Source organism: Carex rostrata, chromosome 20 (genome assembly GCF_964058835.1).
Source record: "Carex rostrata chromosome 20, lpCarRost1.2, whole genome shotgun sequence".
Taxonomy (NCBI): Eukaryota; Viridiplantae; Streptophyta; class Magnoliopsida; order Poales; family Cyperaceae; genus Carex; species Carex rostrata.
Genome location: NC_135937.1, coordinates 3198658 through 3214351, shown reverse-complemented (window position 1 = coordinate 3214351; position 15694 = coordinate 3198658). Strand labels below are relative to the sequence as shown.

At 34.6% G+C, this 15694-nt stretch overlaps 2 protein-coding genes across 3 annotated transcripts; both read right to left on the bottom strand.

Moving 5' to 3' along the window:
* Positions 1 to 320: 320 nt before the first annotated feature.
* On the bottom strand, positions 321 to 4461 carry LOC144572661 (uncharacterized). Of its 2 annotated transcripts, XM_078322317.1 has the most exons (6): positions 4219 to 4450; positions 2719 to 3818; positions 2498 to 2617; positions 2309 to 2371; positions 539 to 1597; positions 321 to 449 (listed from the first exon to the last, which is right to left on the bottom strand). In XM_078322317.1, the coding sequence occupies exons 2-5, from the start codon at positions 3520 to 3522 to the stop codon at positions 647 to 649; spliced, it is 1938 nt and encodes a 645-aa protein (XP_078178443.1). In that variant the 5' UTR covers positions 3523 to 3818; positions 4219 to 4450; the 3' UTR covers positions 321 to 449; positions 539 to 646. The 2 variants fall into 2 exon arrangements, with proteins under 2 accessions (XP_078178443.1, XP_078178444.1); XM_078322318.1 differs by lacking the exon at positions 2309 to 2371 and having other exon boundaries at positions 4219 to 4461.
* An 8445-nt stretch (positions 4462 to 12906) lies between these two features.
* Positions 12907 to 14641, bottom strand: LOC144572145 (protein terminal ear1 homolog). The gene is made up of 3 exons (XM_078321581.1): positions 14519 to 14641; positions 13878 to 14019; positions 12907 to 13346 (listed from the first exon to the last, which is right to left on the bottom strand). Exons 1-3 carry the CDS (start codon positions 14626 to 14628, stop codon positions 13179 to 13181), a joined length of 420 nt encoding a protein of 139 aa, XP_078177707.1. The 5' UTR covers positions 14629 to 14641; the 3' UTR covers positions 12907 to 13178.
* Positions 14642 to 15694: the final 1053 nt, after the last annotated feature.

Below are 15694 nucleotides of genomic sequence, written 5' to 3'. Positions count from 1 at the left end.
GAAGACACGTGGATTGCCTCGAATGTAGCCTTGGTCAAGAGACGATAGCAACTCCTATAATAATTTAATTTTTGACAGTCCATTTAACAGTGAAGGAGTATTAGAGAGTATGGAAAGTTCAAAAATATACTAAGAAAAACAGCAGTCATGCATACCTTTATATTGTTACATCCAAGCAACCTAAGGCTATCATCAAACCTAAATTTTGCCTGAAGCAAATTAAACAAATGGTGCATTCAAAAAACTAATTACAAATAGGTACATTTATAAAGATGGCCAAGGCATGGACATTAAGACATTAACGAATTGAGATTGCTTACATGTAAGAATGATCTGACAGAGGGCACAATCTCTGTTCTGTAGTCACCAACACAGAGGTCCGTAAGGTTGTGCTCTACGTCATCTATTCGAACAAGTGCTTCCAGAATTTTCTTGTCTTGCCAATCAATCTGAAAGGAGAAACTTGAATCATGAGAAAAAGATGAGGTCAAGAAAAGAGGTAAAGAAGAGAGGCAAGAGGGGAACAATAATAGCAAACCTTGGAAATGAGATTGGCCCTCATGTCTAGAAAAGTGTTTTCCACAGAGTAGTTGCTAAAAGAACCATAGGTTTGATTATGAGCTTGACAAAAAAGTTGAGAGAGAAATTAGAATTGCAATTGGTGGGTGGTGCTAGTACCCCGTTCCATAATAGAAAGCTTGTGGAGCCAGCACACAAGAAGTGCGAGGGGTTGGCCTCCATTAAACAACATGAAACTGAGGGCATTCACAATATCCAAATGCATCACGTACTTGCATTTGGAATGGAAAAGCCACCTCAAGTCACGGAGTTCAGAATGAAGGCCACCAACAATTTCCATGTATTCTTTACGCTTTGCCTGACCAAGTTCCTCCCTTTCATTGGCTGATGGTATTTGATCGAATAACTTTGTCGAATCCACAAGAAAAAAACGATACATATGATCAAGAGTGATGGAGTCCTCCAAGCCTCGCTCACTCTTTACCTCGTCTTGTCTTAAATCTTCTACTTCATCTTGATAGGCTTGTTTGGGTATCAACCTATACTCATTATGAGCAAGGCCAAACTGGTGCTTGTCCTCCAAATGCACCATAAGGGACTCTCGATCTATGAAAGTCTCGTCACAGCTATAACACAGCCAGTACTTCCATGTCTTATTAAGCCTAAACCACCTTAACCCTTTCATCACGCTCTCAAGTCCAACAGGGTTCGGGTCCTTTTCACAGTGCCGCAGGATGTAAGAGATAGGTATCCAAAAGAAAGGCCCAGTGTCTTCGGTCTTCCCTGTTGCACTCGCACTCAAGGCTGAATCCAACCCACACAAGACTGGGTTTTCCCTCCAAGGTTTGTCACCAAGTTCCGGATCAAGTTTGGATTCCGCCTCAGGTTCGCTCTTGGTACTAGATTTGGAATCATCTTCACAATCCGAATTTTCTCCGGATCCACTCTCATCACTCTCCTCACTTATGTCGAAATAGGATTCATCGGTGTCGTAGTCACAGCCGTATTCAGATTTGCTCTCATCACTACTGACCTTCTGTTCAGCGTTCTCTTCTTGATGTGATATTATTGGGCGTTGCTGCTTTAAAGAAAATAATAGCTGACATAAGGCACCACCCAACAATAATTCAACCCTGGTACTTCCCCATAAAAATGTTCCATTTATCTGACTGAACTCGACTGTACCAGCTATTTATCTACTATGCAATTGCAGATTTAAATGCACAATCATCAATGATTTTTCAATAAGATGGGTTCAGTATTTTGTCAACTATATAGATCTCACCAAGAAAACAAACAATATATTTTGCACTTTATTTGCTGAAACAATGTGCAGCCAACATAAAAAAAAAATCAAAATTCATTTCTTGTACAGTCCTTGAGCTTGACCCGATTCAAGAGCTTAAAAAAAAATTTCAGCCCAAGTTCAAATTGATTCAAATAATAAACAGCCGAAAGAAAAGTTAGGATTGGTGCGCTTGAGCCCGACTGACTTATTTGCATCCCAATAACCTACCAGATAGGTTTTTCATTGTATATTTTGTTACATCAAATGTCAGGTCCAGTAATGACAGATACTGGCAGCATGTATTCATTGGTGCCAGGCTATATAATTGTACAAGGATTTCCTAAGCACACAGCAAAACTTAACAAGTAGCTAAGAACTGGCAGCACTTGATTAGATAGTTGTGGGGCTAAATAAGGCTTGACATATATAATAAAAAGAAAAGTGACATATCTGTCAAGTTCATAAAAAAGTGAGCAAGTTATCTACAATTTCTCCACATACCGCAACAGGATTTTCTTCTTCTATCTTAAATCTGCGGCATCTCAAGCGAACATACAATTTCATCTGCAATTGAGTAGGCTCAACATAATAAGTCTTAGCTGCTTCAAGTATACAAGAGCAGATACAGAAAGAAACAAAACATGCATGGAGAAGAAAGCACGTCAACAATCTCGAAATTAATTTGCATACCCGTAAAGAAGATTGCACAAGTAGTAAAAAATCCATGCGAAAGTCAACGACACATAGACGGAGGAGCTGAGACTCCAAGCACCGCAATTCATTGACAAGTTGAAGATGGTACACCTCCCTCTAGAAACACAAAGTAGTTTAGTGGATCAACAACAGGAAACAAAGAAATCTATAATTATATGGCAAAATAAAAGACAGCATGGAATCATAGGATCACAAACCTCAAAGTGAAATTCAATGCAATGAAGTTGGTCAGGGTCTCTAATAAAGCAACCGGGACCCCATAGCAGCTGATGGCCCCATCGAATGTTAAATGGTCCACGGGTTTGATGCTTCAGCTGGCACTTACTGCCCCATGGTTGGAGACAGTCAATAGCAAGCCCAGCCGAACTTATCCGATACAGGATTTTCTGCAGATCAGAAAAGATCACACAAGCTTTATTATGGACTATTTTAATTGAGGGAATGGCCGGCGCGCTGTACAAGGATGAGAGTATTGAATCCCCACCATTATAGCGGAGAGAACCATCCTGAAAAGAAACATAAGGCGCATCCACAATTACACTCTTTCTTCCGCTAAAATAACCTTCGGCTGAATTACACTCTTGCTCGACAAGCTGGGTCGTCGCCTTCACCAGTTCAACAAATCGTGAAAGGTGTCCTTCCTCCAACATACAAAAGGATAGCGGAGAGTGCGCCAGAACACGTTTAAGAAAGCACAAATTGATTCCACGAGGATGGTCAACAAAAATGTGCTCCGAAGCCAAGGCAGTCATTTTCATGAAGAATCCATTAGAGATCAATGAAAAAGGAGCCTGCTCTTGTTTAGCTAACAAGACCTGGAATACCTCTTCCAATTCAAGCAAAAGTCTCTTCCTCTCGAGGTCCTCAGAAAACAGCCAATCTAAGGAGTTAAGCCAGTCAGAACCAGCACACACGTCAGCCATAGTGACGTGTTCATGGTCTAGATACATTGTCGAGAGCAGATCCAGCGCGGCCTCAACAACAATCGGTTTCCAGACCATCTTACGGAGGGCATCAGCGCACTGTCGCTCCTCAGCCAGATTGTGCCGTCGGGGTGACCATGCGGCAGGACATATGTCAGAGAAGTGATCGCGCTTGACGTGAATGATGAGCGAATCCACATCCTTGAATAAACGCGAGCAAGTTAGGTTGGGACAGACATAGGTCTCCCATGTATCGTGGAGCTTATAGAATATTATTGCATTTGGTAGGAAATCCACCAGCCATGGATCCTGGATAACATCACGCGCGAAATTGATAAGATCATAGTCATGCACAGCCAGGAACTCTTGCTTATCTGCATCAGAAAATCCAATAACTTTTGTAATGCTCATTACATAAAATATTTTACAAAAAGGTAAATTGCAATAATTATCATGGTAAATACTTGTTGTGCTTTTGGGCATAGTGCTACAACCTGTCCGATATAATTAAAGGCTGAGAAAACCACTTTAATTAGCTTTAGAAGCAGTCAAAATGGTATAAATAAGAACAAGTGTAGGTTCTTCATTCTTAACAAGGTCATGCAGAAGTTTTACCGAATACCATTAACTTTTCTTTTTTCCAAGCTCCTATTGATGCCTTACAACAGCGAACGAATGTATAATTTTGTTTTAAGTTCGTATATCCGTATCTCCGGAGGTACTTGAAAAAAACAATAAAAAGATCGATATCTACTTGAAAAATCAAAGCCATACTTGAATCGTTAAGGGACTCCTAGTAGGCGTCGGCCTCCTTTGCTATCCAGGCAGATGTTTCGGGTTGTTTGTAGTTGACACGATTTATCAAATAAGGTGACGAATTGAACCCACACTTATCTTCAGGCACTGGTGATGGCGGGTCGACCTCCATCGCTGCTCCCTTTTGATCACAATTCTCTATCCGTCTCTCCGTCTCGATCGATCGATATAGTTCACGGGATAATTAGGATCCGAATAATCTAAGGATTAGGGTTAGGGTTTGGTTGCTCTACTTTTGTCTTTTCTTTTCTGCGGAGTCGAGTGGCGACGCCTTACAATGAGGAAATTGTAATTAGCTACCACCCACGAACCTACGGGATTGAGAAATGACAATCTACACCAGGAATCACCTGGCAGCCACTGCCCGGCTTATCAAAAAAAAAAATATATATATATATGACAATCTACATCAGGAGATGATAAAATCAACCCTCGCGCGTTCCGTTTGTCTTTTTTTTTTTTTTTTGAAATTGCCGGCAGAGGCTGCCAGGGTTTGTATTTAATAATCACAAAACAAGGGTTACAACTTAAAAGGCCAAGGCCCAATTACTTTGCTACAGTGGCATGCAAAATCATGCACGTGTCTCTGCAAAGCACACTCTATCTAGCACCCTTTACAGCCTACAAAAGGAAAACAAAACATACGAAATTTATGTTTGAGTTGTTGACTTCTTTCCTTTTAGCAACTTCCACAGAGATGCTTCCCTGATCACCCATTCTGCCACCATGTCTGCTGGTGCCTGTTTTAAAAACCCTAAACCCTAAACCCTAAACGCGCGTTCCGTTTGTCAAGTTAGATTTTTCATTTTAAAACAACCCGAATAGAGTTTTTGCTTTTAACAAAGAAAAATGTATGGGCTAAGGTATCTTAGTTAGGCTTGGCCTGAAAATTTCACAACCAAAGAGCTGTAAAATTGTAATAAATCGTTTTAATTTCTTCGTCATTTCATTCCTGTTCAGCTACAGATAGAATTGTGAAATAATCGAGTAATTATAGAATTGGAAATTAATCTTTTTAGTCCATTTTAAATATTTTCAATAAACTCAACAATTGAAATAGTAAAAAGGAATGTCATTAAAAATACACAAATAGTAAAAAATGACTCTTATAACCTTGTTGAGTTTTAATTAATGCACCATAACGTGTTGAATATACAACACATGAACAAATTGTATATTCAATAAAATACTACATACAAATTGGGATAAAAAAAATTATGAAATAAAAAAATAACAATTTAGTCATACAATTCTCATTAAATATTTAATTAGTATTGACATCAGTAATAAAATTTAATCAAATAAACATTAAGCAGTAAATTAAGCTAGCATTAGAGTTCTTAAAATAGCAATAAAAATATATTTACAAGAAGCATTACAAATTTAGACTTCTTCTATTTCAGATTTTATTTTTTTCGACAATGCATTTTTTATAGTTGTCCATAACACATCTCCAATATGCATGAGTAAGAATATGCAAAATCAACCCAACTTGTTCTTCATTTGTGAATTCTTTAGTTTTTCACTCTTCTTTTTAACACAAATTCTTGATATATGACTTGGAATGAGTTTTTGCTCATTTAAAAATGATGATACGACCTCGATGGAATATTATTTAATATACTCATAGCATATTCATAACCTGAGTAGAGGTTCTTATAAGTTTGCTCGGTTTTTTTTTCATGTGAGAGAGAATGATTACGACCTCAATGGACAGCGTTGGGTAATACCCCACAAATACGCATTCTCATGTGAGAGAAACAATCAACTCATATCTTAGAATTCCAGACACAAATAAAATATTAATGATACAAACATAATCCTAAGTTTATCCACCCACTGCCTACTCATGAAAATCTCAAGTTATTTAATAGTTCACTATATGTTATTTAACAACTTAAAGTTTATATCTTTTAAAAAATATACTAAATAAACAAATTGTGTTGTTCATAGAAATTAATTATATATGTAAGTAATACAAAATTATTAACTTATCTAACTAATTACAGCTGACTTTAATTGTATTTTTGTCACAATCTCTTAAGAGCGATAATAATCAAGCATGCATGTGATGTTCATACAACACAACAGTCATTCAAGCATGATTGACAAATATATTTGTCCAATTAATAATTAACTACTCAGTCTTAAGTCTTAATATTTAACAATATTTTTATTAGTTTTTAATCAGCTACATATAAAAAATGAAAATGTCTAGAGATGAATAGTGTATAGCGTGGATGAACAGAATATAAGTGATCCAGAAACTCATATTTATTAAAATCTGTTGACAGGGGGCTTCCTCTAATTAATGTCTAGAGGTGAATAGTGTTATAGTGGATGGGCAGAATTTGGAATTTTTTTATAGACCATAATATTTTTTTTATGCAACCAACGTGGTTATTTTTTTTTTACAAAAATCATAAGAACTGACATGTCATTTTGGTTCGAACCTTTTATTTTTTGGACCAAAATGGCAGTTAAGTCCAAGGTATTTTCACAAGTTTTACACCATCATTTTTTTTTAAATCTGTGTAAATAGCTCGGACCGAAATGACAATTCGGTCCGAGAAAAAAAAAAAACTTCTGACTGAAATGACATCTCGATTCTTATGATTTTTGTAAAAACTAAAGCAACCAAGTTGGTTTGGTAATTTTTTTTTTATTTATGGTTTCTAATTTTTTTTCCAGAATTTGAGTGATCCAAAAACTCATATTTATTAAAATATGTTGACAGGGGCAGAGGGGCTTCCTCCAATTAATGAATCAGAGCCTCTGGATATATGGCACACCCATATATGCATCAGAGCATCTGAATTCTGTATTTACTCGGGTACTAATTAATTTGGGTGCGTGGCGCACTTGAGATTTTATCATTACTCATATATCAATAGGTAAATAATGCATAGAGAGAGGCTAGTGAGAATTTAAAAAATTGGGAGATATCACTTAAATATATATACACCCAGCTGGAGAGTTAAAGAACCACCAGCTACATAAATATTTAACCAATGAGCCAGTTCCTCTACTTATGACTTTGGCATTTCCTAAGCATCCAAGTATTTATACTTAGCACACGATATTAATATTTCAATTTAAAAGATTTATGTATAATATACAAAGTACTTATTATTTTTTATTTATGAATGATTATATGAAAGTTCGTATTTAAAAAAAAAATGGAATAAATAGATATATATATATATATAACGTCGCTTGCATCTTTGCTTTCTGCAAACAAACTATTTTTGTTTGAATTCAAAAGGTAACCCACTAATTCCAAATATGTTAGTCGAATTTGCATAATTAACCCAAATTACCAACTAAAAACACAAAAAAACCCAAAATACCCAAAAGCCATAATCAGGAACTATACCCAAATAAAACCAAGAACTATAGAATCAGTTCAGAAAAGAAAAAGAAAAAAAGGCTTACACTGGTACAGTCAAGCCCCTCATATACCAACAAGTCGCACTCTAGCATGCCTTGAATATATATTAACCTCCTAAAATTAAAAATAGAGAATGGTGTGTTGAGATTTCGAGTAGGTTATAGTGCAACAATTCGAATCAGTTCAAAATTTGTTTACTACCCGAAAATCAGAATCCATGCATAAAATTATATAATTCCAAGATTTAAATAGAGTTTACCACTAGACGCGCAGCGGAAACTTCAAGTCTAGCAGTAGCCTTCTTCTCCTTTCCTTCTCGTGTCAGATCTACGCAACAGCACAACAGTCACGCCTCTATCAGTATCCACACGAACAGGTTGACAAACTACTGTAATTCGGTATGCTAGTACCGAATTGATAGCCCCTTCTCTGCTCTCTTTTTCTCTCTCGTTTTCTGAATATAAATGAACAAAATGGCTAACCAAAAAACTGAACTGTTGTTGTATATTTATAACATATTGCACCATTTCGTTGAGCCTGTTCACTTGCATCAATTCGTGGAGCCTCTACAGAAATACTTATCCTGATGAGATCAGATGAGAGCAAAAGTTTGGGCCCAGCCCAATAAGAGTTGATCCATATTAACTATTAATATGACCCATAATATTCTGGCTTATAGTACATTTCTAACATGGTGAGCAACACAGATATAATTAAGCTTTTAGTTTTTTGCACCGTGTTAGTTATGATGTAGACACAATCACACAGAGTAGGAAGGCATATGAAGGCATCAAATATACCACTTATAAAGATTACCAACATGCCCCTACACATATGAAGGCATCAAATATACCACTCATATATAAAGATTGATGTCAACACCATATACCAGCTTATGAAATTGATTAGACAAAAATAAAAATAAACTGTTACTTTATTTACGACTATAACTTTGGTACCTCACATTCCAGCTGTCCTCTTTGAGGAAGATACCCTGAAATATAACATTTTTGTTTAAATAAACTCTGGTTGGATCCATTCAGTCAAGTTGAGCATGTTTTAATCAAACCTGGACTTGATTATGAACTACATTTTATACCAGAATGCAAGGCATGTTTGAAATTTTTTAATTTTACATCGTATGGAAATTGTACTGCCCTAAAGAAGACTCTTTTGTATTACATGGACATGTACCAAATTCTTAGTGTGCTTAAGAAAACTATAGTTCTACTCAAAAACAACAAATTACTGATTAGTTATTAATAATATCATAAAAGAAAGTTGCATTAAATTATGACGGGTACAGAGTTGTAAGATCTAAAGAATATTTCATTAAAATATTTTTAGTGTCTGATCAGTGATCATACCTCGCGATTATAATTTTAGACAGATCTTATAAACATACAACTAGGCCTTTTGATACGGTCTAAAACACTGAATGTATGTAATACATACTGGATTCAAAAGTATATTATGGGCTTGGCCCAATAACAGTTCAATCAACGAAGGAAAGGTGGTTTTGATCTTATCGTTCCTGTAACATTTAAACAAAACATAGTGGTAAAATCCCACGAATTATTGCTGTTTTCTAATTTTTTGGCCATTCATATAATGTTTTTGAGGGAAGTAATTTGATGATTTTATATTTTTTTTACAGGATATAGAAGGAACGGTAATATTTTCCTTTGGATATTTTTTTCAACTGGTTTCTTTAAACTTGTTTATGATAAATATTATAGACAAAGAAAAAACAGCAATAAATGGTTATAATTCACCACTATTTATTTGAAAAAAAATGTTACAGAATGATATGATCAAAACCAACTTTCCTTAATTGGACTGATATTTTGATCTTATCATTTTTAAAAGGAGATCATGGGCTTGGCCCAACAGCAGAGTAAAGGTAGTGTTGAGCTTCCCTTTTGTAACATTTTTTTAAAATAAATAGTGATGAATTCCCAACGATTATTGCTGTGTTTTTATTTTTTAAGTAATTCATATAGAACTTTCGAGAAAAGTAGAATGATAATTTTATATTTTACATGAAATTGAAGGAACTGTAATATTTTCCCTTCGAATTTTAATTTTGTCCAATAGTTTTCTGTAATATTTTATTTTATTACTATTGGAAATTAGCCCCTAACCGCATCTTATTTTGTTATTATATTTTGCAACAAGCCAGCAGAGGCATGCGTCACGTGCATAGACCTCCACACTGGTGCTCCTCTCATGGTGCGGAGCTCAAGAAAAATTGGCACTTTTCTTTTGAAAACAGATATCGGGTAAATATATTGACAACGTAGTTTTTACTTCGAACAGTGCATGAACCATATGCAACGCCAATTCGACTCTATTGTTAACGCGCTGCATGAAGTAAATTCTACTCTGTAAATATCTTTACCCCAGACATAAGCCACACAAAAAGTAATATTTTTCTTTTCCAAACGGAGAAATCAAGACTCAAGAGAAAAGACTGTCAATGATATTTCCTGAGATCAAATGACAGCTTCCAATGTTTTCACTGAAATGGAAAAGTTACAGGATTTGACCTTATCAATTGTCTCTCTCCCCCCTTAATTATTTGCCTTGAGACTTAACCGCTTGGGAATATGTGCCCAGCTGATCACGTCAAAATTCTCCAATTATTAAAGTTAAGAAAAAGAAATATATAATCATCAACATAAACTTTTTTCAAATGATTTAATTGATTTACCATTTAGCACACAGTTACCAATATACCACCTAATTAATTCTTAATCTAGTATTCTTTGCATTATTCAGTCTAGACCAAAGTTTCACCATTGGTGGAATATTAGGGGGCTGGGTGGGGGGAATACAGTATTTTTTTTCTTTTCTAATGATTAACTTTTTGAAGAAAATTATAAGTTTTTTATTCTAATGATTAATATGAGGTATTGCATTGTATAGCTTTCACTATATATTTAATTGACATGATCTAAGTTGTTTTTATTTTCCATACACAATCCTAAAAGTTTGAGTGGACAGATAGGCACATATCCAATCAAAAACTAAATAAATTAAGTTGAAATACATATCTATTAAACTAGCTAATCTCAACAAAATATATAGAAGACAATCAGACAAACTCAATTATTTGGAACTCTACGTTGGTTCTTTATATATATAGTATTTTTTTTTATCTAACATTTGTTTGCATTATTGCATATCACCTAGAAATTAAACACGAACGGTAGAATGCAACTTTATTTGCTTCGAAAGAGTTAAAACCTGTGTGTGAACAAAAAAAAAAATAGAGGCTGTATCATTAATCCAAGAAATATAAGGAGACAAAATAGGAAGACAACGACAGAAAAAAAAAATAAAGCTGATATGCGTACTGTGCCAGTTAAATAACCAATAAAAATATGGAAAGTACAAGCTATAGGGCTGATTTTGGCAGTAGATGCCCAGAGTACTAGCTGTGCACCTAAAACCTCTTTTTGTTTGTTGGATAAGCCCTAAACCCTAATGCTCACTGCTCACACATCGCGTGAATTAAACCTAGTGCAACTTTCTGTTTCTATGTGTAGATACATCAAATCATGTAAGGAGTCACAAAAAGGCAGACAATACAATGTTATTTTCAAATCTATAAACGTGACATCTTAATAATTACGTTGATAGATGGATGCGATGTATAATCATATTACCAACATAGTCAAAACTATTAATTAATGAGTTCGGAAAACATATTCTCAGTCATGAGAGTATGCTTTTTGTTAAATTTTTTTGGTAATATTTAATTTATATATCTGTGGTTCTTCTTCTTCTCACAATTATTACATATAACCAACATAGTCAAAACTATTAATTAATGAGTTCGGAAAACATATTCTCAGTCATGAGAGTATGCTTTTTGTTAAATTTTTTTGGTAATTATTTAATTTATAAATTCTGGCTGCCTATTTATTACACAATTAGCTGATATATACATATGCTACAGAGGATCCTTGTCCAATTAATTAAGTCTAGCTATGCTAGCATGCCACCTATGCAAGTTTTAGTTGATCTGAAATATACAAACTATTGATATGTATGGCTATTTTGGGATAACTATACAGTAGAGGACGTCAAGTGGTAGTTCCAAAGCTTGACAACATTTTAGGACATGCAGTATGTTTGTTGGGTATATGCACAGTGCTATATTCTTTTGCATTTTAGGTGAAAGTTTCGCTCCTTACTAGGGTGAATAATGAATAATCAAATTAGTGACCTTAATTGTAATAACCCAAAAAATAATCTCAGTTGTAGGCGCAGACCTGAAAAACTAGTGCGATTTGTGGTATAAGATAAAAACTTAATTATGATACACCTGTAAATTTATCTTTTTAATATGAATAATATTTTTTAAATATATGTACCATAAAATTTGTGTGTATTATAAGAATTAGACATACACTAGAATTATCCAAACATATCAGAGTATTACACTTCTAAATATGTACCATGTACCTTAATTTTTCATCCCTTCACCCTTACAAATTCTTAACAACAAATATTTTAAAATCTAAATAACAAGTAGAACCTAAACGTAACAAAAAAATGTCAAACAACTAACAGCAACGAGTCTTGAATGCCCCAGGTTTCATATGAAATAATTTTAATTAAATATATATGTCTGCAAACTAGCTAGTGCAGTTCCAAAATGATCAACATGTCTATCATGTCTTCCTAGTTCCTATGCATTGTCAATTTTAATTAGAACAAAAGACAGTTTTAACTTTTTTTAACTATTGCTTATAATATGTAGATCAACGAGCTATGATTTCATAAAATTAATTAAGTTTATATATATGTATAAATTGGAAGAAGGTGCTAAGTATGATAACGACTGAACAATAGTAATTTCATTCAAAGGTACAATAATGTAGAACCTGAATCAAAATATTAACCCCACTATAAAAATCGATCAGGCAATTGAAAAGGATACTAGCTTCTTAATTATATATTATCTAAGAAATCAAAACTTAAATACTTTACTGTTTGCAGACACCAATAAGGATATTTATTTTCATGTTTGTAAGCAAAACATGTAAATATATATGATGCCATTATGCTCGATTAATTAATTAATAGCCGCAAGATAAACGCAACATAATAAGCATTGAAGTTCAAAACGTTTAATTAGTTTATGTGTGCATTGCGTGATCCAACATCCAAGAAATATCTCGTGATAGTTGACACTTTCACAAAGAAGTAATGATTTGACTGCTCGAGTTGTTCTCTCTTTAACTACTTCTCAGAAATGACCTAATTCAAATCCATCATTTCATGCTTGTCAACCTTTCCAACTTCTCCTATAATACATCAAAAGTACCCTATAAGACCAAAAGCCCCTAACAAAAGCTTACCTGAATGATAAACTAGCAAGTAGCAACAGTACCTAAGACAACATCAAAAGATGAGCAAACTAAACAAACTAAAAGGAGCCCTGAAACTAAACTTCATGCATCATCTAATTATACAAATATATATATTAGAATTTGATGCATGCATGGAATTAAGCTCATTGAGTACTTTTCACTGGGAAGTAATATATCCTTTTGCCAACGATATCAGGAGGGGCAAGAGATGTAGTTCCATTTCGGGGAGGTGTGAAAGTGACCGGGAGGAACTCGTCGGTGTCACACCTGAACTGAGAGCACTTGAAGCGGTTCACTAATGCAGTCTTGCCCTGTTCAGTGCATTGAATTAATTAGTTGTACATGATTATTATGGTACTGAAAACCAAATATTACTTGGAATAACAATTTTGTGCAAGGTATATAGATTGACTTCTTTTGAGATAACTTGGAACAGTTAATATTTTATATTTATTTGGTTGATTGTTCCAAGGGGAACTATTCCTAAATTTTAAAAAATTGGTCAAAAAGAACTAGAACTAGATTTTATAAGAAAGAACCTGATACATAGAACATGCATGGATAAATGATACACTTGACAAGATTAAAACATGTGAAAACCCTAACTAGATATAACATATCATTATAAAAGAGGGATACGAAGAGACATTTCTAAAAGGACTGGATAGGTTAAATTTCTCTAATACTAATTAATAGGTTGAACATCCAAAATCTATTAAATCTGCTTTTCTAAAATCTCCTGCTTCGGATAAATAATAAATAAAAGAAAGTAGGAGCAATAGCAATTAGCAAAGCGGTGAGAAAAAAAAAAACAAATGAGAATAAGAATTGAAGTAATATACCTGTACACGTGCGGAACAAACAAGAGCAACCTTCTTGGAATTAAAGATGACCCACTTACGGCGATGCATTTCCTTGCTTGCATTATTTGCAGCCTCTACTGTTGTGAAATTGACGAAGGCATACCCTTTGTTGGCTCGAGTGCTGTTTATTTAATCATCATATATAATCAGTAATTACAAAACATCATCTTATTATTGTAGTATCAAAGACCAAAAATAACAATAAAGAGGTTTATCGGTTCCCCAATTTTCCTTTAATTTAAAGATTTTATTATCATAATGGTACTCGGAGGAGATAGTTTTGTTTTCGTTAAAAGAAAAAGAAAAGAGACTTTCATGACTTATCAATTTAGTGGGCAACGTTTAGTACTTAAAAAAAAAAAAAAAAACTAATGAAGGGGCGCCATATGTTTTTCATTATTAATTATTATTATCATTATTATATACTTGAAGTACATGCATCAGAACTCAGAATGGATCGAAGGGTCACATAGTGTATTATTATTAGCATTAATTGATAATATTCTTGGTTTTCAGAAACTGGAAAACATTCTCTTAAGTCTTAAATACTGTCTTCTCAATTAATGTAACGTAGTAATTGCTAACTTGAGGAGAGAGAGAGAGAGAGAATGAGAAGAAACCTGAAATCAATAGGAAGATACACAAAATCATACTCTGATTTAACCAAATTCTTCTCCTCATGCACCTGCTCCAGCCCCTTTTGCTGCTCAGCGCAATGCTGATCCAACATCTGAATCAGAATCTCTCTTCTACTCGCAATAATACAAATGATATAGTTAGATAACAAACTGAAAAAAGTATACTAGGTAGGTAATGTATAAGAAATTATTGAAAAATATATATAATCTATTACGTCATCCTGTTTGGTATATTTTTTATCATTATCGTTGTTCCATTCATTAAAAGCTCCAAATGAGTTGACACAGTCGCATGAGGAGGAGGTGCAACTGGAGTTGCGGAGAGAAACTTCCTCTGGCCTTTACAGCTCTCTTTTGGCATCCAAGCTTTCCGCTCCGTTTTCCCTTTGGAGCTAGTGACAGTAAATGGTTTTCCTGCAAATGGACGGCATGGAAATACAGGGCGTTGTGGAAAGAAGCGATACCAGGTGTAAATTTGGAAAGGTGGAGGTGGAGGTGGAGGTGGGGGTGGAAGCGAAGTTGGAGGGTTAGATGGATAGTAAAGTGGTGCATAGGGATTGAGTTCCATGGATTGAGAGTTCGTATTAGGGTTTTTTTTGGTCTAGTATCGGAAATACAGAAGTTACAATGTAGCAGAAGAAGAAGCAGGAGCAGCGCCGGAGAGAGGGATATAATAGGGCATGGTCAAAAGTACAGTGGTACAATGGTACTGGATTCAAGATCTCCTGTGGAGATCACTCAGTGGCATCATGTGCGCACCACGAGCACACCAGTGAGTGACTGAGTGGCATAGTGACATGACAAGAGTCGCGATAAATTCGCGTTTTACTTATGTACTATTCGTTTTTTTTTTATATTACTGAAAGAAACTCCGAATAAAACACAAAAAAATATATAGTACGTTTTATTCGCTAATAAAACATGAATTATGATTTATTCGCGATAAAAAGGGCATAAAAAACGTGAAAAAACAAAATTTAAATTTTTTTAGGATTTTTTTTCGCTTCTCATTGTACCAAAACATTTATGAATTATACTCGAATCACGAACTTTTGACCCCGCTAAACTGAATTCGAACTATTCGTTTGTCACTTTGGTGATTGGTGCCGATGGAGGTATTTTCATATCGGGTCTCTTTGAAATTTGTCTTATTCGTAG